Raw genomic sequence first — 23,460 nt, forward strand, 5'->3', positions numbered from 1 at the left:
GGAAGCACGCGACGAAAAGATGTTGCCGGGGGCTCTTCTAACACCAGAAGGGCCTGATGATGGCTGCGCGCAGCTTTCGGAGCCGGATGCGCGAGGACCCCGGAGGCCCGGCGGCCTGGCGGCAGGGCGGGCCCGGTTTGGGGACAAGGACGGGGCTGGCTGGGGAGGGGCTGGGCCTGGCGGGAAGGCGGCGCTGCCCTGGACGCGGCCCGCGCGGCGCTCCCAGGCCCCTGGGCCCTGGATCCAGGCCAGTGCGTTGCGTCCGTCCCAGGCGCAGGCGTCATCAGGAAATCGTTGGGTTTACATTAATCGGAATACTTGTTAAACGTTTGCCCCTCACTTGCTGCTGGCTGCGAAGTGCATTAGCTTAGAAAGCAGCAGAAGTTCTGCAGTTAGAGCCCTGATTTTCCCGGGTTCGGAAAACCAACCTCACTGCCTACAGGGGGCTCCCCCACGCGGCTTTCACTGATGGAGAAGAGGGGGAGACCTTTAATGGCACTAGAATCTTAGGGTTTGGGTTTTTTAAATGTTTTTTGTTTTTGTGCTTTTACTTGCAGGAAAACTTAAAATCAAATTCAGGCAGCCCCATGCCATCATTATTATTACCACGGTAGTTTATGCCCGTCTGTAAAGACCAAAAGAATATTAATAATAATGACCGTCTGGCCGGGCGCGGTGGCTCACACGTGTAATCCCAGCACTTTGGGAGGCCAAGGCGGGAGGATCACTTGAGTTCAGGAGTTTGAGACCAGGCTGGTCAACATGGTGAAACCCCATCTCTACATAAAAGACAAAAATTAGCCAGGCCTGGTGGTGCGCGCCTGTAATCCCAGCTACTTGAGAGGCTGAGGCTGGAGGATTGCTTGAGCCCAGGAGGTGCAGGCTGCAGTGCCGAGATAGTGGCATTGCACTCCAGCCTGGGTGGCAGAGCAAGACCCTGTTTCAAAAAAGAATAATAACGACCTTCTAAAAACATGAGTAATACATGAACAGGATTTAACAATCGAATGGCAAAGAAAGGTTTATATGAAAAGGAATTTTCCTGCTTTATCTTTTCCCATTCCCAACCTCTTTCCCTGAGGTGACTATACTTAACCATAATAATAATAATCTCTTAATGCCCCCAATGTCTCTTTGATACAATTTGATTCTTAAAATTTCTTCCTGTTGCTTCACCTTATTGCAATGTCTTAGCAATTCATTATAAGTACTTTTCTAAAAGTCATGGTTATTGTGTAACGTATAAATGTTATGAAACTAGCTTGGACATTTTTGTCGTGAATAATTTCTAGCTAATGTTCCTTAGCTGTATTTAATTTAAGCATCTGTTTTTGGTGAAGTGGTTAGAATTTCTAATACTGTCTTTACCGGTCAACTTCAAGTATAATTATGATTTCACTTTAGGACATGTGGGATTTAGAAAGGAGCATTGAAAATTATGAAATTATGCATGTTTCTTTGGATGTGAATTCATTGCACCAAGCATGAGCTGTGCCTAGAGATCAGTGGTATAACTTTGTTTTGCTTTGTTTCACAATTTGGTTTAATAAGAGCGATTTCATTTGCCTCAAATGCTATTTCTTCATAATGCTTGAAAGAAATGTGTAATGCTGAAGCTTTGATTATGTGTGTGTGTGGTTTTTTTCTCCTATAGGCAATTATTTCCAGTCAGAGAAGGAAACCATTGCTTGGCATTCTCACCATCTTTCTACCTACCATGATCAAGTGCTTGTCAGTTGAAGTACAAGCCAAATTGCGTTCTGGTTTGGCCATAAGCTCCTTGGGCCAATGTGTTGAGGAACTTGCCCTCAACAGTATTGATGCTGAAGCAAAATGTGTGGCTGTCAGGGTGAATATGGAAACCTTCCAAGTTCAAGTGATAGACAATGGATTTGGGATGGGGAGTGATGATGTAGAGAAAGTGGGAAATCGTTATTTCACCAGTAAATGCCACTCGGTACAGGACTTGGAGAATCCAAGGTTTTATGGTTTCCGAGGAGAGGCCTTGGCAAATATTGCCGACATGGCCAGCGCTGTGGAAATTTCGTCCAAGAAAAACAGGACAATGAAAACTTTTGTGAAACTGTTTCAGAGTGGAAAAGCCCTGAAAGCTTGTGAAGCTGATGTGACTAGACCAAGCGGTGGGACCACTGTAACAGTGTATAACCTATTTTACCAGCTGCCTGTAAGGAGGAAATGCATGGACCCTAGACTGGAGTTTGAGAAGGTTAGGCAGAGGATAGAAGCTCTCTCACTTATGCACCCTTCCATCTCTTTCTCTTTGAGAAATGATGTTTCTGGTTCCATGGTTCTTCAACTCCCTAAAACCAAAGATGTATGTTCCCGATTTTGTCAAATTTATGGATTGGGAAAGTCCCAAAAGCTGAGAGAAATCAGTTTTAAATATAAACAGTTTGAGCTTAGTGGCTATATCAGCTCTGAAGCACATTACAATAAGAATATGCAGTTTTTGTTTGTGAACAAAAGACTGGTTTTAAGGACAAAGCTACATAAACTCATTGACTTTTTATTAAGGAAAGAGAGTATTATATGCAAGCCAAAGAACGGTTCTACCAGTAGGCAAATGAGTTCAAGTCTTCGGCACCGGTCTACCCCAGAACTCTATGGCATATATGTAATTAATGTGCAGTGCCAATTCTGTGAGTATGATGTGTGCATGGAGCCAGCCAAAACTCTGATTGAGTTTCAGAACTGGGACACTCTCTTGTTTTGCATTCAGGAAGGAGTGAAAATGTTTTTAAAGCAAGAAAAATTATTTGTGGAATTATCAGGTGAGGATATTAAGGAATTTAGTGAAGATAATGGTTTTAATTTATTTGATGCTACTCTTCAGAAGCGTGTGACTTCTGATGAGAGGAGTAACCAGGGCAGTTTCCAGGAAGCATGTAATAATATTTTAGATTCCTATGAGATGTTTAATTTGCAATCAAAATCTGTGAAAAGAAAAGCTACTGCAGAAAACATAAGCACACAGAATTCTAGGGATTTAGAAGCTATCAGAAAAAATACAAATGATGCATTTTTATACATTTATGAATCAGGTGGTCCAGGCCATAGCAAAATGACAGAGCCATCTTTACAAAACAAAGACAGCTCTTGCTCAGAATCCAAGATGTTAGAACAAGAGACAATTGTAGCATCAGAAGCAGGAGAAAATGAGAAACATAAAAAATCTTGCCTGGAACATAGCTCTTTAGAAAACCCATGTGGAACCAGTTCAGAAATGTTTTTAAGCCCTTTTCAGACACCATGTCACTTTGAAGAGAGTGGGGAGGATCTAGAAATATGGAAAGAAAGTACTACTGTTAATGACATGGCTGCCAACATCATGAAAAATAATAGAATTCAGAATCAACCAGAGAGATTTAAAGATGCTACTGAAGTGGGATGCCAGCCTCTGCCTTTTGCGACAACATTATTGGGAGTACATAGTGCTCAGACAGAGAAGGAGAAAAAAAAAGAGCCTAGCAATTGTGAAAGAGGAAATGTTTTTAGTTACGGACGAGTTAAATTATGTTCCACTGGCTTTATAACTCATATAGTACAAAATGAGAAAACTAAATCAATTGAAACAGAACATGCATTTAAAAATTATGTTAGACCTGGTCCCACACGTGCCCAAGAAACATTTGGAAATAGAACACGTCATTCAGTTGAAACTCTAGACCTCAAAGATTTAGCCGGCACTTTAAGTAGAGAATCTGGTCAATTGCCCAACAAAAAAATTTGCAGAACAAATATAAGTTGTGGGCTAGAGAATGAACCTACAGCAACTTATGCAAAGTTTTCTACTTTTCAGCAAGATAGCAAAAAATCACAAACAGGTTGCATATTATCTGATACATCCCCCTCTTTCCCCTGGTATAGACACGTTTCAAATGACAGTAGGAAAACAGATAAATTAATTGGTTCCTCCAAACCAATCGTCCATAAGAAGCTAAGCTTGAGTTCACAGCTAGGATCTTTAGAGAAGTTTAAGAGGCAATATGGGAAGGTTGAAAATCCTCTGGATACAGAAGTAGAGGAAAGTAACGGAGTCACTACCAATCTCAGTCCTCAAGTTGAACCTGACATTCTGCTGAAGAACAAGAACTGCTTAGACAACTCTGATGTTTGTAAAATCACTACTATGAAGCATAGTGATTCAGATAGTAGTTGCCAACCAGCAAGCCACATCCTTGACTCAGAGAAGCTTCCATTCTCCAAGGATGAAGATTGTTTAGAACAACAGATGCCTAGTTTGAGAGAAAGCCCTATGACCCTGAAGGAGTTATCTCTCTTTAATAGAAAACCTTTGGACCTTGAGAAGTCATCTGAATCACTAGCCTCTAAATTATCCAGACGGAAGGGTTCCGAAAGAGAAACTCAAACAATGGAGATGATGAGTCGTTTTAATGAACTTCCAAATTCAGATTCCAGTAGGAAAGAGAGCAAGTTGTGCAGTGTGTTAACACAAGATTTTTGTATGTTATTTAAAAATGAGCATGCAAAAACAGAGAATGGTGTCATCCCAACATCAGATTCTGCCACACAGGATAATTCCTTTAATAAAAATAGTAAAACACATTCTAACAGCAATACAACAGAGAACTGTGTGATATCAGAAACTCCTTTGGTATTGCCCTATGATAATGCTAAAGTTACCAGTAAAGATTCAGATGTTCTTATCAGAGCTTCAGAACAACACACAGGAAGTCCGGACTCTCCCAGTGGAATGTTAATGAATCTGGTAGACGATGCCACAGGTGACCAAAATGGAATTTGTTTTCAAAGTGAGGAATCTAAAGCAAGAGCTTGTTCTGAAACTGAAGAGTCAAACACGTGTTGCTCGGATTGGCAGCAGCATTTCGATGTAGCCCTGGGGAGAATGGTTTATGTCAACAAAATTACTGGACTCAGCACATTCATTGCCCCAACTGAGGACATTCAGGCTGCTTGTACTAAAGACCTGACAACTGTGGCTGTGGATGTCGTACTTGAGAATGGTAAGTACGTACTGTTCATGTGCATGAGATGCTTTTGAAAATGGAAATGCTGGACAAGGAGTAAGATCCTCATTATCCAAAGAGATTATCTCAACAGATAGAACATTTTGAAGACCACTTATAAAACATATATTGTATTTTCATGCTATATGAAGATTATCTACATCCAACGCTAATTTTTTTTTTTTTTGAGATGGAGTCTTGCTCTGTCACCCAGGCTGGAGTGCAGTGGTGCGATCTTGGCTCACTGAAACCTCTGCCCCCACCCCCGGTTCAAGCGATTCTCCTGCCTCAGCCTCCCATGTAACTTGGATTACAAGAGTGTACCACCATGCCCAGCTACATTTTTTTATTTTTAGTAGAGACAGGATTTCACTATGTTGGCCAGGCTGGTCTCAAACTCCTGGCCTCAAATGATCCACCTGCCTCAGCCTCCCAAAGTGCTGGGATTATAGGTGTGAGCCTCTATGTCCAACACTATTAAATGGAGAATACAGTTAAAAGATGTCAGTGTGTGTATGTGTAAGAAAGGGGGTGATAGGTATATATCTAGAACAACAATAAGAAAAGGGGGTGAGACTGTCCAGTTTTAATGAAATGATACTATTAATAGTTGGGAAGATCCACAGTACTTTCCTACCTTGTTTTCCCTTCCTGTCAAATGCCCAGCTTTCCTAGAAACTTGTCTTTAAAGGTGCCTGTGGTGTCAGCATGGTATTTTACTGGAACTTTCTCTGCATGGCTTCCAGGTTAAGGGCCAGAATGATTCTGTAATCATCCTAGGTTTTCCAGTAAACTCTATGGCTTAGTACAGTACTACATTTATGAGCTTTTTCTTTCTGGAAAGTAGGACTTGTCCATGAATTTTCAAAATATAGGTCAAGTATGTACTTTCATGACTATACTTTTGAAGTGTGCTTTATTGTAATGCATATGGTAAAATCTCCTTGATCTGTTTATGTTATAAAAGTAGCTGTTATTCAGGAAGACAATAATATAGCATTTATTTATTTATGTATTTATGTATGTATGTATGTATGTATGTATGTATGTATGTATTTGAGACGGAGTTTCACTCTTGTTGCCCAGGTTGGAGTGTAGTGGCATGATCTCGGCTCATTGCAACCTCCGCCTCCCAGGTTCAAGCAATCCTCCTGCCTCAGCCTCCCAAGCAGCTGGGATTACAGGCATCTGCCACTACACCTGGCTAATTTTTTGTATTTTTGTAGAGACGGGGTTTCACCATGTTGGCCAGGCTTGTCTCAAACTCCTGACCTCAGGTGATCCACCTGCCTCGGCCTCCCAAAGTGGTGGGATTATAGGTGTGAGCCACTGTACCCGGCCAATATAGCTTTTAGATCATACCACAGGGCTACATTTGAGCCTGCACTAGGACTCTGGGTTCTCAGTCCACATTTAAAGTGATATTGCTTTGGCAGTGTGTTGGGAGCCAGATGTTGGGAGGTGATAAACCTGATTTCCATCTGGCTATAATCTTGGCTTTGTACTAGGAGGATAAACATTACATCTGTATCCATATTAAAAATTTTGAATGCTGCAGAAGAATGGAACATGTGTAAATGTAATTATAAGTCAATTTTACTAGCAGGAAGCTGTGATTTCTTTAAGGTTAAATGAGACCTTTACTTTTCAGTGTTTTTCTGTTTTTTCCTTATGAAAAAAAAATCACTGTAGTAACTTCAGTAGTATTTCTTAGTATTTTGTAGTATTCATTAGGAGAAAACTCATTTCTTTCACTGTTGTTCCTGAGACTATCAAGTTGCTCTTAAAGCCACTTTATGTGCTTTTCAATCTATGTGGTTTTATGTCTGACTTACATTGAAGGCTTATCAGAGGTAAATCTACAGCACTGACACCTCATCTTCCTGAAATGCAACTGCTTCTGATATGGTGCCAAAAAATAACTGGATTACATTACACTGTGAGATAGCTGTTGCTAAAAGAAAGGGGGAAATCTTAGCTGCCATACTCAACATAAATATCTCTTCCTTTTGAATCTAGATGTTTAAAACACTTTAACCTACTTAACATTCTGGATTAGCATACTTTTTTATAAACTTTTGAAAGCCATGTTAACTCATAGTTTCCCAATGAAAAATATTTTTGGTATAAAAAGAAGTTCCATGAACAGATGGCTCCTCAGTATCCTGCTACCTTTCTGGAAATGGCCGATATACATCATGATATTAGGACATTGTCAAACTTTACATAAAAGTGTTACATGAGATAAATTGTTAAAAGATAATTTTTTTTTTTTTTTTTTTTTTTTGGAGACAGAGTTTCGCTCTTGTTGCCCAGGGTAAAGTGAAATGGTGCGATCTCGGCTCACTGCAATCTCCGCCTTCTGAGTTCAAGCGATTCTCCTGCCTCAGCCTCCTGAGTAGCTGGGATTACAGGCATGCACCACCACGCCTGGCTAATTTTGTATTTTTAGTAGAGATGGGATTTCTCCATGTTGGTCAGGCTGGTCTCAAACTCCCAACCTCAGGTGATCTGCCCGCCTCAGCCTCCCAAAGTGCTGGGATTACAGGCATGAGCCACTGGCCTAAAAGATAAATTTTAATGTACAGAAGAGAGGATCTATAAAGGTGATTTTGAGTAGTAGTGTCAAGTCCCCAAGCCTTGGTAATTTTTTCTTTAAAATGTATTTAATGCAGTTCTTTCTGTTAGTAGTTATAAACCTTATTTCACTTCATTATCTTAATTTTATCATTCTTAACGTCTCCAGGTTTAGTCCAACGGATTTATCTCTCATGTTTTCCTCATGTTCTAAAGCTGTCAAATTCAGCATTGTTTCTACAACTCAAATCTTATTATCCTTCATGGAGAAGAACAGCATTTGAGCCAGATCTTACTAGACTCTGGAGTTTGAATTGAGAACCTTTCATTTGTCCACCTGTTCACTTTTTCATGAAACATTTGTTGATCATCCGCACTGTGCTAGATGCTGTCACATTGCAGGTTAACTGACTTTGCTTTCAGGAGTTCACAGTACTATTAGGGAAGATAGCTATCTAAACATAGTTGTATTATAATGAGACAAATGTTAGGATAGAGACATACATTGGAGATAAGAGACATAAGTTGGAGATCTGTGAAGGTTGCACCAAGTTATAGGTGACAATTAAGTACTGCTGTATGTCTAACACAGGGCTTCGCCGGATAATTTTTTGTCGTAGGGTTTGTCCTATGCATTGTAGGATATTTAGCAGCATCCGTGGCCTTTATCTGCTAGATGCTAGTAGAACGTAGAACCCTTTACTTAAGTTGTGACAATGAAAAGTGTCTCAAGCAGGGCACGGTGGCTCACGCCTCTAATGCCATCACTTTGGCAGGCGGAGGCGGGCGGGTCACAAGGTCAAGAGTTTGAGACCATCCTGGCCAATATGGTGAAACCCCATCTCTACTAAAAATACAAAAAAATTAGCCAGGTGTGGTGGCTCATGCCTGTAATCCCAGCTACTTGGGAGGCTGAGGCAGGAGAATTACTTGAACCCGGGAGGCGGAGCTTGCAGTAAGCTGAGATCACGCCACTGCACTCCAGCCTGGGTGACAGAGCGAGACTCCATCTCCAAAAAAAAAAAAAAAAAGTGTCTCAAGACATTGGCGATGTCCCCTCGTGCAAAATGGCCCCCCATTGAGAATCACAGTGACCTATTCTAGGTCTTCATTCTGTCTGGTATGAATGGATAATGGAACTAAGCATTAATATAGAGTCGTATATTGACAGCATAATTTCATTAAAGGATTTCTGATTCTCAATCTGGTGTTTAGTAGTCTGCTTTATGTCTTGACTCAGTTTATGCAGAAAGAGGTTTTATGTGATTAAATTTTTAAAGAGTTTACTTGTATTTTAAGTTCACATTTCTAGGTTTTTCTTTCTTATATTTAGGGTCTCAGTACAGGTGTCATCCTTTTAGAAGCGACCTTGTTCTTCCTTTCCTTCCGAGAGCTCGAGCAGAGAGGACTGTGATGAGACAGGATAACAGAGGTAGGGGTGGCAGAGACTGCTGGGGCACCCAGTACACATCGTACCACCTAACTCAAAAAACAAAGCAGGCTTGCATTAAGCTTGATCAGTGCCAGCTGTGCTGTTCTGGAATCAGGAATTCCCCATGGTGCTATTTAACAGTGGAACTAATTAATTTAGTGCATGCATTTAGATCAGAAATTACTATTCCAGACCTGAGGTCAGTATTTGCTGATTATGCATATTCTGTGGTGTCTTGTAATTAGGGGACATGTTTCTTATTTTTAAAAAGGCTGGACTTACCCTCCAAGTTGCTGTAGTTTTATGTAAGCAAAACTCTTCAAAAAAAGCTATAGGCCTGGCGCGGTGGCTCAAGCCTGTAATCCCAGCACTTTGGGAGGCCGAGATGGGCGGATCACGAGGTCAGGAGATCGAGACCATCCTGACTAACACGTTGAAACCCCATCTCTACTAAAAAAATACAAAAAACTAGCCGGGCGACATGGCGGGCGCCTGTACTCCCAGCTACTCGGGAGGCTGAGGCAGGAGAATGGCGTGAACCCGGGAGGCGGAGCTTGCAGTGAGCTGAGATCCGGCCACTGCACTCCAGCCTGGGCGACACAGCCAGACTCCATCTCAAAAAAAAAAAAAAAAAAAAAAGTTACAGACATCAATTTTTTGCGTTTGTTTAAAAATAGATAAGGTCTATTTTATTTAAAGGCAGTAAGGCTACAAATTTGAGCCATAGCTTCTCTGTCAGTATTCCAAAATATCTCTTGTAAACAGTTTGGAGAAAAGTTGTAATGCCAGAAGATACAGTCACCAACTCTAGTTTAAAAAGTAACAGATCAAAATAATTTAGAGATATAGCAAACACTGAACATTTATAGAATATAGAAACAATGTATGTGATCTTTGGTCTTGAGGCTACAGCTCACCAAACAGGAAATGCCATTCCCTCCTTTCCCTGTGGTTCTGGATGCCAACTTTACCTGTTCCCTTTTGCCCTAGATACTGTGGATGATACTATTAGTAGCGAATCGCTTCAGTCTTTGTTCTCAGAATGGGACAATCCAGTATTTGCCCGTTATCCAGAGGTGGGTCTGTAGCAGTTTTTCTTTGTCTTTTTTTTTTTTCTTATTATTATTGTTTTTATTTTGAGATGGAGTTTCGCTCTTGTTGCCCAGACTGAAATGCAATGGCACGATCTTGGCTCACGTAACCTCCGCTTCCCAGGTTCAAGCGATTCTCCTGCCTCAGTCTCCCAAGTAGCTGGGATTACAGGCACCTGCTACCACGCCCAGCTAAGTTTGTATTTTTAATAGAGATGGGGTTTCTCCATATTGGTCAGACTGGTCTCTAACTCCCAACCTCAGGTGATCTGCCTGCCTCGGCCTCCCAGAGTCCCGGGATTACAGGCGTGAGCCATCACTCCTGGCCTTTCTTTATCTGTTATTTTAAACTTTGAGTTTCAAGATGGGTACAGTGGCATGCACTTATAGTCTCAGCTACTCAGGAGGCTGAGGTGGGAGGATCACTTGAGACCAGGAGTTCAAGGCTATATAGTGTGCTGATTGCGCCTGTGACTAGCCACTGCACTATAGCCTGGGCAACATAGTGAGACTCTATCTCTTAAAAATTAAGTAAATTAATTAAAATTAAAATTTGAATTTTATTTAAGCTGGGTATGGGCATGCAAGACTATACTAATTTGTAATTATGATTGGAAACTGGGCATATTTCCACATAATTTATTTGGAAGTTACTGTTTAATGTAGAGAGGAGAAATAAAATTTATAGCATTTTGGGAGCTCAGGCATTTTGGATTAAACATGTACAATCAATGTAAGAACAGCAAATGTGTTTACCACTCTCAGAAACCCTGACTTGTAGCTTTGGCACAATATTCAGGGTGGTGATAATAAAATTGTTATCATTAGATAAAGCCACACATCTTCTACTGGAGGAACAGTTCCTCATTGGCCCTGGGTGGATGTTCTCTCCTCAGTGTATTTTCACAGAATGTACTGTGCATGTTATAAACAGGTTGTATAATAGATGAGCATTTGTTTACCAGTTCTTTCGTCAAGATATCATTTGAGGACTTGATCATAGAACATAGACAAATTGTTGTTCTGAAACTATTTTTGTTTTGTCAGTAATTTTGTTTATAAGCAAAAATTGTTACGTAAAGTCTTACGTAAGACTCGTTCTTCACAGATTCTTTTGAATTTCTTTTTTTTTTTTTTTTTTTTTTTTTTGAGGTGGAATCTTGCTCTGTCGCCCAGGCTGGAGTGCGGTGGTGTGATCTCAGCTCACTGCAAGCTCCGCCTCCTGGGTTCATGCCATTCTCCTACCTCAGCCTCCTGAGTAGCTGGGACTACAGGCGCCCGCCACCGCGCCCAGCTAATTTTTTGTATTTTTTAGTGGAGATGGGGTTTCACCATGTTAGCCAGGATGGTCTCAATCTCCTGACCTCGTGATCTGCCCACCTCGGCCTCCCAAAGTGCTGGGATTACAGGCGTGAGCCACAGTGCCCGGCCGATTCTTTTGAATTTCTACAAATTCCCTGAATTAAACCCACCTCTAGTAGGCTATATAAAAATGAATGCTTTTAAAGCACTCTGATATCTTTGGTAAAACAGTTCTGCTGACACAAAAATTAAAATTTCAATTATATTTTGCTGAGTCTTTCTAGGTTGCTGTTGATGTAAGCAGTGGCCAGGCTGAGAGCTTAGCAGTTAAAATTCACAACATCTTGTATCCCTATCGTTTCACCAAAGAAATGATTCATTCAATGCAGGTAAAAGATTGACTTCAAAATCTCATAAATATATGTATAAGGCCTAACTCTTCTAAAATTTGATTTATTTAATGATATAGACCACCTCGGTCAAGGCACGTGTGTGTGTGTGTGTGTGTGTGTGTGTGTGTGTGTGTTCTTACCTTACTAGAACTTTTATCATCAGAAGAAAAAGCAAGGAATTAATTATAATTACAAAGAAAGAAATGTCTTTAGTAGTGTGAGTAGGTTTGGAGAGAATGAATTATGAATTCGGGTTGACAGTTTCAAGGATTCTCAAGGTTCTCCTGCAGAAGATTATATATTGACTTTATATTTGGCAATAATTTATAAATCAATAAACTCCTTTAGTGACCTTGTCCTTCAGTGTGCAACAGTGCCCTTTTAGAAATGACCCTCTACTGTGTAAGCCTACGCAGGCTTGGGAAAGCCCATATTGAGGAGTCCATTCACAAAAGGGACCCTTTGTCTGATCTGCTTTTCTGCTTTGCCTTCTGTTTACCACCGTGGCTGTCTTATTCCCTTTGTTTTTAGTAAGGAAACAAATTGGGAGGCTAACAGATTTAGGTAAACTCCTAACCTGGCATTGACCTGGTACCAGAGCAGGCAAGCAGTTGATCCAGAAATAGGCCCTGGGGCAGTGGTTAGGCTCGGGGGTATTGGGGAGCATCATGTACCTAGACAGAGAGGAACCATCAAGGTCTAAAGCCACCAGTGGCTTTTAACTTACTTCTTTAATAAACCGTGCAGCCAGGCACGGTGGCTCTCACCTATAATCCCAGCACTTTGGGAGGCTATCCTGGCTAACACGGTGAAACCCCGTCTCTACTAAAAAATACAAAAAATTAGCCGGGCGTGACGGCAGGCGCCTGTAGTCCCAGCTACTCGGGAGGCTGAGGCAGGAGAATGGCATGAACCCGGGAGGCGGAGTTTGCAGTGAGCCAAGATCATGCCACCACACTCCAGCCTGGGCGACAGAGTGAAACTCCATCTCAAAAAAAAAAAAAAAAAAAAAAATTAAAAAATAAATAAATAAAAATAAATAGACTAGTTCCTCCAAAATAGTTTTCCTTGCTTTCATATAAATTTTAAAAATTTATTTCAGCCTGTATGTTAGCAATCTCTGGTCACATTACCTATTCTCAAGAGTCACTCTGTTGGGAACATCTCAGGCCTTCTCTAAAGTATTGCTAGCGCACCACTCTGAGAAGTGGGTGTCTGTCTTCCCCTGTCGCCTCCCTCCCCCTACATCTTCTGATCACTCCACTTGCCCATTCTTTCATCCTTCCTAGTGACTGTTTCTGGTTCATCAGAACCTTACCCAGTCTCAGAGAAAGGAGTGTGATAAGGCAAACAACTCTAAATAAAATACAGTTCTGTATCTTTCTATGCAGATAAAGCTTTGTTAATTTTTATTTAGTGTTGTACCACTTATTTGAATGTCTGACAGGTTCTCCAGCAAGTCGATAGCAAGTTTATTGCCTGCTTGATGAGCACTAAGACTGAAGAGAATGGCGAGGCAGGTAAGAATAGAGTTTAGCCTGAATGACTAACCAGCTGGTCTTCTTGTAACCTTTTTTTAATGATTATTTTTGGTATATTTCAATGATTTGGATGGATCAGGGAAAGCCAATCTAAACCAAGAATATTACGAAGGCTGGCTGCAGTGGCTCACACCTGTAATCCCAACACTTTGGGAGGCGAGGCAGGTGGATGGCTTGAGGCCAGGAGTTCAGGACCAGCCTGAGCAACATGGCAAAACCCTGTCTCTACTAAAAATACAAAATTAGCTGGGCATGGTGGCATGCACCTGTAGTCCCAGCTACTCAGGAAGCTAAGGCACAAGAATCGCTTGAACTTGGGAGGCAGATGATGCAGTGAGCCGAGATTGTGCTGTTACACTCCAGCCTGGGTGACAGACATTTAGTTTTATGTTCATACACATACATATACTCAGGATGCACATTAAACTATCAAGAGTATTTACTTTGGGAGTGAAAATGAGGGTGTGCAAAGGAGGTATTTCATCTTTTACTCTTTTTGTCTTTTTTTTTTTTCCTTTTTGTGGAGAATGGGGTCTTGCTATATTGCCCAGGCAGGTCTCGAACTCCTGGGCTTAAATTGTCCTTCCACCTCTGCCTCCCTAAGAGCTGGGATTACAGGCGTAAGCCACCACACCTGGCCCATCTTTTACTCTTTTAAATATTTTCTATTGTTTGACTTTTTAGTAATATTTTCATGTTTTCCCTTTATAATAATAGAAAGTGTATCTAATGAACTCTGCTAGGTTTGTCAATATTTACACAGAATCTCTTGGTGACCTGCTCTAATGAAACAATAATAGTTTGTAAATATATTAACTCATGCAACAAGTATTAATTGAGTGCCCATTGTATGCCAGGGACTGTACCAGGCCTTAGGGATACAATAATGAGAAAAGATATATATGCGAGAGAAAAAATAATTACACAAACATAAAATTTTAATTCTAGCCCTTGTCATGGAAGAAGAGATACAAGATGCTCTAAGAACCTGTATTGGGAGATTTGATTTCATCAGGGAGTACAGGGAAGTGCTTCTTGGTAAAATGAGGTCTGAATATGAATATGAATTAACTAAGTAAAGAAAGGAGGGAATAACGTAATGCAATTTGTGATTTATTCTCCTCAGTGAGTGGAAACAGAGGAAGGGGAACTGGAGATGAGGCTAGAGAAGTAGGTAGGAGTCAGATCTTAAATGCCAGCTACAAGCTTTGCTTTGTCCCAACACCATTGGAAACCATTGAAAGCTTTTTTTTTTTTTTTTTTTTTTTTCATTTTTTATCATTGTATTTTGATGTTGTTTTTGGGGTGGTATGTGTCACATCACATTTGCATTTTAAAAAGATTGCTGTGGTTGCAGTGTGAAGAATGGAGTAGGAGTAGGGGTGGAGTTCCAGTTAACTGTAGAGTGACTGTTAAAAGAATATTGTAATATCTGAGACATGGTTAGATGGGACCAGGGTGGACTAGAGAGTAGTGAATGTATTGGAAAGATATTTAGGAGATAGAGTCAGCGGGGCTTGGTGATGGATTGGATATGGGGAAGGTATGTAAAAGATGACTTCTGGTGTTCTGGCCTCCATAGCTGAGTGAATGATGTTGCAGGACCCGGGTTGCAGGCAGAGTAGAGAGGATGAAAATCATGAGTTCAGTCTAAGTTCTCTTTGAAATGCTCCAGAAGAGATGTCAAGGCAACCGGGCACGGTGGCTCATGCCTGTAATCCCAGCACTTTGGGAGGCTGAGGTAGGCGGATCACGAGGTCAAGAGATTGAGACCATCCTGCCCCACATGGGTGAAACCCAGTCTCTACTAAAAATACAAAAATTAGCTGGACATGGTGGCAGGCGCCTGTAATCCCAGCTACTTGGGAGGCTGAGGCAGAGAATTGCTTGAACCCAGGAGGCAGAAGTTGCTGTGAGCCAAGATCACACCACTGCACTCCAGCCTGGGCAACAGAGCAAGACTTTGTCTCAAAAAAAAAAAAAAAAAGATGTCAAGAATGTGGTTGGATATTACAAGTCTGGCCTAGAGAAGTGTTCTGACATGGAGATACAAATTTGAGCCATCAGATGCAGAAAAGTGGTCACTGAAACCCTGGATATAAATGTTACCACCTAGGAAAAAAAAAAATGAAGAGTGAGGAGAGGTCTTGAATCTAGAATAATTGTAGCACGTAAGAGCTGGGTAGAAGAGGATGAACCAGCAAAACAGACTGTGAAGGAACAGCTAGAGAAATAGGAAGAAAACAGAAGAATGTTGTGTTGGAAAACCAAGACATCATGCCAAACGCTGCCGAAACATTAAGTAAGATGAGAACCATCTGATTTTGTGACAGTAGAGATCAGGGATTTTAGCAAGTGAGAACTGTTTCAGAGAATAGACAGGACAAGACGCTGATGGTGCTAATGCAGACTGCAAGGAGATACTCAGTAATGTGCCTGTGACATGGAAGAGAAGGACTACAGAGGGTGAGGGTAACAGAGGACTTTTTTTTTTTTTTTAAATGGGAGAATCTTGAGCATATTTACAAGGGATGCTTGATGGGATAAAGTTTCTGAAAAGGCCTGAGTGGCTGAGCCCTGAGCAGCAGTGGAGGGCTGGCTCCAGCTTAATAGCACCTGCAGGCAAGTGCTTCTAAAGTTTTAGAGCATTTATTCTCTATGTATTTCAAAATATTCCCTTTACCTTGTTTAGCAAATGTCATAGTAGATCAAAGGCAAATTAACCTAAAGTTCTGTCAGAATTATCATGAATATAGAATTTGTGAAGATCAAATTCTTGTAGTTTTACTATTTCTAGAAAAGTAATAGATTTTTTTTTTTTTTTTTTTTTTTTTTTTTGAGGCGAAGTTTTGCTCTTCTTGCCCAGGCTAGAGTGCGGTGGTGCGATCTCGGCTCACTGAAACCTCCGCCTCCTGGGTTCAAGCGGTTCCCCTGCCTCAGCCTCCTGGGTAGCTGGGATTACAGGCGCCCGCCACCACGCCCGGCTAATTTTGTATTTTTAGTAGAGACAGGGTTTCTCCATGTTGGCCAGGCTGGTCTCGAATTCCCGACCTCGGGTGATCCGCCCACCTCGGCCTCCCAAAGTGCTGGGATTACAGACGCGAGCCACCGCACCCAGCCAATTTTTTATTTTTTATTTTTTTGAAAGTTTTCATTATCTGGAATTCTTTGTTGTTTTTGAGATGTCAGAATCTCTACTAATGGTACTCAAGATGGGTGTAGCCACAAAATCTGCAGATGTTAAAAGAAGTAAAATGGATCTGTTGAAATTTCTCTTTTTTTTCTTTATTTTCTGTATTTATTTATTTTTTTGAGGTGGAGTCTTGCTCTGTCGCCCAGGTGGGATTGGAGTGGTGCAATCTCGGCTCACTGCAGTCTCCCTCTCCCGGGTTCAAGGAATTCTTCTGCCTCAGCCTCCCAAGTAGCTGGGAGTATAGGCACGCACCACCACGCCCTGCTAATTTTTGTATTTTTAGTAGAGACAGGGTTTCACAATGTTGGTCAGCTGATCTTGAATTCCTGACCTCAAGTGATCTACCCTCCTCGGCCTCCCAAAGTGCTGGGATTACAGGCGTGAGCCACAGGGCCCAGCCAGAATCTGCGTTTTAATAAGATACCCTGGTGGTATTTGTGCCCATGAACGTTTGAGAAGCCCAAGTCTAAGGCAGGACAAACATGGCCCGAGGGGAATCCGGACATCACCTGTTTCTGTACAGCCAGGGAGACGAGAATGGTTTTTACATTTTTTAATGGTTGGGGAAAAAAAAGACGACTATTTCTTGACACATTAAAATTATATGAAATTAGTATTTCAGTGTCCATAAATAAAGTTTTTTTGGAACACAGCTACACTATTCACATATTATCTGTGGCTACTTTGGCTCAAAAAGAATTGTTGAGTAGTCATGACAGAAATCGTGTGGCCCAAGAAGCCTAAAATATTTATGATCTGGCCCTTCAGAAAAAGTTCACCAGCTTGTGATCTAAAGTGTACTGGAAGTACATTCTTTATGGGTTTCCAAGTAGCTTGTACACCAAGGATAACTGATTATAACAATGTGTTGTTTAGTGATCCTTTATCATATTAAAGTTGAATTAATAAGGCAAAATCAGTATTTAAACATAAGAATTATATATTCAAGCTTCAAACTTGAAGAAATGCCACTTTGACTTTTTTTTTTTTTTTTGAGATGGACTCTCACTCTGTTGCCAGGCTGGAGTGCAGTGGCGCAATCTCGGCTCACAGCAACCTATGCCTCCTGGGTTTAAGCAATTCTCCTGCCTCAGCCTCCTGAGTAGCTGGGACTACAGGCACATGCCACCATGCCCAGCTAATTTTTGTATTTTTAGTAGAGACAGGGTTTCACCATACTGGCCGGGATGGTCTCGATCTCTTGACCTCATGATCCGCCCGCCTTGGCCTCCGAATGTGCTGGGGTTACAGGCGTGAGGCACCGCACCCAGCCCTGACTTTGTTTTCTAAATGAGATACTGGTGAACTAAAGAGTTTCTTAGTTTACCTTTTGTTTCCTAAAAAATGAAATTATGGGGAAAATAATAAACTTATAGGATAAAACTTAGTAATACTGGTAATCTCTGGGGAGAGAAACTAGAAGAGGTGGGAGCAAAGGTATAAAGGAGACCTTATTATATTCCCTTTTGTGCCTTTCAGAATTGGAGCTGGGATCCAAACTTATGGGATAAGTTTGCTATCATTTTCCTCATAATTTCATGTTTTAGGAAATAAAAGGTACAATTGTTAATACTCAGAATGTTTTGTCTTATGCTGTTGTTAGATAGTTTGAATTAAACCTTGTCTCTCCTCAACACACACGATGGGCATCATCTTGCTCTGAGAATCTGAAAGTTCACAATCCTTGCTCATCTAGGTGGAAACCTGCTCGTGCTGGTGGATCAGCACGCTGCCCATGAGCGTATCCGTCTGGAGCAGCTTATCATTGGTAAGGATCTGTTCGCAACCAGAAAAATTTGAGACTCCCAGCAGAATCATTACTCCTCAAAGAGCTTTTCTAAGTGTGACTGTTGTGAGAAAGCACACTTTGTACTGTATGTTCAAAAATTAAACTACAGTCCTCCAGTTTGCCTGTGTTATAACTGAAAGAATGTGGTAGTTCACTAATTGAAAGATACAAGTCTTATTTATGTGGTCAGAGGCATATTTTCCGGATGTTACGAACAACCCAGAGGTACTTGAGGATAGGCTGCTTACTCTGACATCCAGCACAAAGATCTGCCCCTCCGTATGCCCGGTGATCTTGGCATGCCTTCCCACACTCCATCAGGCAGAGACCACTGGCAGCTCAGAAGGCCCAGTATGCTGTTTTGATTTTAAAATTTAGTTTGCTTTTGAATATGCAGTATAATCAAATAGATCCAATTCTGAAAGGCACAAAAAGGAATGTAATAAAGTCTCCTTTCTACCCTTGCCCCCACCCCTCCTAGTTTCTGTCCCCAGAGACAACCAATATCACTGGTTTTTAAATCTATCTTTCCAAAGCAATATATGCTTTTTAATTTTTTCTTTTTCTTTTTTTTTTTTGTTTTTGAGATGGAGTTTCGCTCTTGTTGCCTAGGCTGGAGTGCAATGGCGCGATCTCGGCTCACTGCAACCTCCACCTCCCAGGTTCAAGCGATTCTTCTACCTCGGCCTCCCTAGTAGCTGGGATTACAGACGCCCGCCACCACGCCCAGCTAATTTTGTACTTTTAGTAGAGACGGGGTTTCTCCATGTTGGTCAGGCTGATCTCGAACTCCCAACCTCAGGTGATCCACCCGCCTCAGCCTCCCAAAGTGCTGGGATTATAGGCATGAGCCGCCATGCCCGGCTTTTTTTTTTTTTTTTTTTTTTTTTTTTTGTGCTACCCTTTTCCTCATCATGAGGCAGTGTGTTCGCCAAGTGGTGAAATACCAGGAAAGTCTTTACTCCTGTGGCCAATGAGTAATGTCAAAGAATTAGGCAAGGAACTAAGGAGTGCTTCATGGACTAGAATGACAATGATATTACTACTGTTTTCACTTTTCCTTATAAAATGACGGCCTAAGAGTTGGGAAAGATATAGTAAAAACAGTGTTAGAAAAACTTGCCTCTACAGGCCCTCCACCTTTTGAGAATAGTACTAATTCTCTCCAGAGACTGGGAGACCTTGCTCAAGGAAAGGGAAGCCTTCTGGAGCCATAAGACTGTGTGGTAAACCCACATATGTCCTTGGTAATCCACATTATTCACCTCTGTCATCAAAACCACATTTATTAACTACAGGAACATTGCCTTGTTCATCTGAATATAAGATGCAAGTCTTACATTTCTTATGTTGAAAAATGTTACCAAAATTGTTAATAGGCTGAATATTTATTACTTTGACTTTAAAAATGGAAATCCAAAATCTAAAACTGAACATTAAACATTCTGCTATGCATTAGAATGATTATCTCAAGGCTGTGCTTTATTTTTGTCTGAATCTAGAAGACTTCCCTTCCTACTCTTAACCCATTCATCTTTCTGCCAATAGATTCCTATGAGAAGCAACAGGCACAAGGCTCTGGTCGGAAAAAATTACTGTCTTCTACTCTAATTCCTCCACTAGAGATAACAGTGACAGAGGAACAAAGGAGACTCTTATGGTTAGTACCACCATGAGAATGTGATGTTGATGGTATCAATTCTCACAATAATTCTGTGAGGAATAAGCATAACTATTGTTCCATTTCTCCGATGAGACCAAGAGAGGTTATAAGACTTGTCTAAGGTCATAGCAGTTATTAAGTAGTGCAGTAGGCACTCAAAGCAGGTCATCTGACTCCACAGGCTGTTTCCTTTTTTAAAATATATTTTTTTCTGCATCCAATCATCCATTAAAATATTTAATTTTTGAGACATGGTCTCACTCTGTTGTCCAGGTTGGAGTGCAGTGGTGTAATCTCTGCTCACTGCAACCTCCACCTTCCAGGCTCAAGCAGTCCTCCCACTTCAGCCTCCCAAGTAGCTGGAACTACAGGTGAGCACCACCATGCTGGACTAATTTTTGCAATTTTTTGGTAGAGATGAGTTTTTGGCATGTTGCCCAGGCTGGTCTGAACTCCTAGGCTCAAGCATTCCTCCCACTTTGGCCTCCCGAAGTGCTGGGATTACAGTCGTGAGCCACTGCACCCAGCCTGTTCTTTCTACTGTATCCAAGATGGTGAGTATAGGATAGAGTTTCCCTGATAATTTTTTCCAGCAGTTGGCTTAGAACACTCTTCTCATTTCTTGGAACAGTCTGTGTTTATGCCGTGCTTTGTGAAAGCAAAGTTTCTGCAGTAATTGGTCCCATTCTTCTTTGCCTTGGTGCATTCTAGACTGTTAGTTTTCATTACCGTAATCATAATGTGAAGAAAGTAAAACACTGGGATGTAAGGAAGGAGCAAATCATATAGTGAGTCACAAGATAGGGCATCTTTCCTCTTCTAGGCAGCACAAATTATTGAAAATGAAAAAGAGAATTTTCTCCCAATATGTTTCAAGTTTGGGAATATGATACTGCCAGTAAATCTTTTTTCCCTGTGACATAATTTATAGTAGAGGCAGATATATTTACTTAGATCCCGTTAGTCAGGACTTCTCAGTTCCTTGGGCGTTAATTACCTCCCTGCTTTCATGTTGATTCAAGTCACTCTCAGACCTTTTCTTCGTGCCAAACTCGGTTAAGTGCCAGCAGCCAGAAGTTAGCAGTTCCTCAATGAAGAAAACACACTTAGAAACAAGACTTAGACAAAGATTGATTCTCAATGGAAAAGAGAAAAACAGTAAAGATTACTATAATTCAGAAAGGAAATTTGATAATAAAAAATCCCAAACACACACATAAGTGTGAGAAAAACAATACAATTGTTAAGCCCTGTGGCAGCTTTTGAAAAACTATCAAGTAGTATTTGGAACCAGCACTGAAGTGCAAATGAAGTAGCCCTTTTTTTTTTTTTTTTTTTTTTTTTTACATTTGAGGTTATCTCTTTAGGTGTTACCACAAAAATCTGGAAGATCTGGGCCTTGAACTTGTATTTCCAGACACTAGTGATTCTCTGGTACTTGTGGGAAAAGTACCACTCTGTTTTGTGGAAAGAGAAGCCAATGAACTTCGGAGAGGAAGATCTACTGTGACCAAGAGTATCGTGGAGGTAAGACACAGCTGCAGATGTTAAGGAAATTGCTGAGTGATGGTAACCTCATATTTTGTCTGTGGATTCTCTGAATTCATCTTTTCTTCAACAAGCATTCATGGTTATTTACCTGCTGTGTGCCAGGAGCTAGAAATTCAGAGATGAATTAGCTCAGAATAAGTAAGAAGGGTGTTTAAAGAATTATAGTCAGTGAACTTTGGCTAGCAGAGGTATGTGTTTTGCTTTCTTCCTAATATGATAACGGTCATGAAAACTAAGAGTCTAGAATGCACCAAGGTAGTTTTTCAGAAGTGTTATGGAAATATAGAACGACTTCTGTGCCTGAGGAGGTGGAGTCAATGAAACTATCACAGAAAAGCTGTTTTCTTAAGAGAAGTTTTTACTTTTGAAAGACCAGACCTCACTCTGTTGCCCAGGCTGGAGTGCAGTGGTGCAATCTTGGCTCACTAATCTCCTGGGCACAAGCGATCTTCCTGCCTCAGCCTCCCAAGTAACTCGGACTAAAGGCACACACCACCATGCCTGGCTAATTTTTTCCTTTTTTTTTTTTTTGTAGAGATGGGGGTCTCACTATGTTGCACAGGCTGGTCCTGAACTTCTGGCCTCAAGCAATCCCCCTGCATTGGCTTCCCAAACCCCTGGCGTTACAGGCATGAGCCACTGCACACAGCCAGAAAAGTCTTATAGAATAGTGGGAAACTAGGCCGGGCGCCGTGGCTCACGCCTGTAATCCCAGCACTTTGGGAGGCCATGGCGGGTGGATCACCTGAGGCTGGGAGTTCAAGACCAGCCTGACAAACATGGAGAAACCCCATCTCTACTAAAAATAGAAAATTAGCCAGGCGTGGTGGTGCATGCCTATAATCCCAGCTACTCAGGAGGCTGAGGCAGGAGAATGGCTTGAACCCGGGAGGCAGAGGTTGTGGTGAGCCAAGATTGCGCCATTGTACTCCAGCCTGGGCAACGAGAGTGAAACTCTGTGTCAAAAAAAAAGAAAAGAAAAAAAGAAGAGTGGGAAACTGCTGAGTACAGAAGAGGGCAGAAGGGCATTCTAGACAGAGGAATACATATCAGAGACTTGAGGCACATCCTATGTTTAGGGAACTATAATAGATATAGCTCAAATTAAGATCTACAGTTAACCTTTGGACAACTTGGGTCTGAACTGCACAGGTACACTTATATGCAGATTTTCTTCCACCTCTGCCACTCCTGAGACAGCAAGACCTTGCTGTCTCTTCCTCCTTGCTCTTCTTCCTCCTCCTTAGCCTATTCAGTGTGAAAATGATGAGGGTGAAGACCTTTATGATGATTCATTTCCACTTAATGAATAATAAATTCTTACGATTTTCTTAACTTTTTTTTTTTTTTTTTTTTTTTTTTTTGCGATGCCCAGGCTGGAGTGCAGTGGCACAATCTCAGCTCACTGCAACCTCCACCTCCTGGGTTCAAGTGATTCTCCTACCTCAGCCTCCCAAGTAGCTGAGATTACAGGTGCACACCACCACGCCCCGGCTAATTTTTGTATTTTTAGTAGAGATGGGGTCTCACCATGTTGGCCAAGTTGGTCTTGAACTCCTGACCTCAAATGATCCACCTGCCTTGGCCTCCCAAAGTGCTGGGATTACTGGCATGAGCCACCATGCCTGGCCAACATTTTCTTTCCTCTAGCTTACCTTATTGTAAGAATACAGTGTGTAATATACACAACACACAAAATGTGTGTTAGTTGACTGTTTATGTTATTGGTAACGCTTCTGGTCAACGGTAAGCTATTGGTAGTTAAGATTTGGGGAAATCAGGCCAGGTGCAGTGGCTCATGCCTGTAATGCTCCCAGCATTTTAGGAGGCCAAGGCGGGCAGATCATTTGAGGTCAGGAGTTCGAGACCAGCCTAGCCAACATGATGAGACCCCGTCTCTACTAAAAATACAAAAAATTA

The 23,460-nt window shown here is 41.4% G+C and overlaps 1 protein-coding gene across 13 annotated transcripts in view; it reads left to right on the top strand.

The window, feature by feature from the left end:
- MLH3 (mutL homolog 3) overlaps positions 1-23,460 on the top strand; it is a 35,112-nt gene that overhangs the window by 169 nt on the left and 11,483 nt on the right. For 2 of the 13 annotated variants that reach the window (XM_021941404.2, XM_003902063.4), the window contains exons 2-9: positions 1,655-5,006; positions 8,920-9,018; positions 10,009-10,094; positions 11,696-11,800; positions 13,251-13,323; positions 18,234-18,305; positions 19,875-19,986; positions 21,357-21,516. In XM_021941404.2, the coding sequence (XP_021797096.1) occupies positions 1,718-5,006; positions 8,920-9,018; positions 10,009-10,094; positions 11,696-11,800; positions 13,251-13,323; positions 18,234-18,305; positions 19,875-19,986; positions 21,357-21,516 (3,996 nt within the window). In that variant the 5' untranslated portion in view covers positions 1,655-1,717. Of the gene's footprint in view, positions 1-1,654; positions 5,007-8,919; positions 9,414-10,008; positions 10,095-11,695; positions 11,801-13,250; positions 13,324-18,233; positions 18,306-19,874; positions 19,987-21,343; positions 21,517-23,460 lie in introns of those variants that run through there. The other 11 variants (XM_021941411.2, XM_021941406.2, XM_021941408.2 and 8 more) reach the window with 11 other exon arrangements.

The sequence above is a fragment of the Papio anubis genome, chromosome 7 (genome assembly GCF_008728515.1).
Source record: "Papio anubis isolate 15944 chromosome 7, Panubis1.0, whole genome shotgun sequence".
NCBI classification, from domain to species: domain Eukaryota; kingdom Metazoa; phylum Chordata; class Mammalia; order Primates; family Cercopithecidae; genus Papio; species Papio anubis.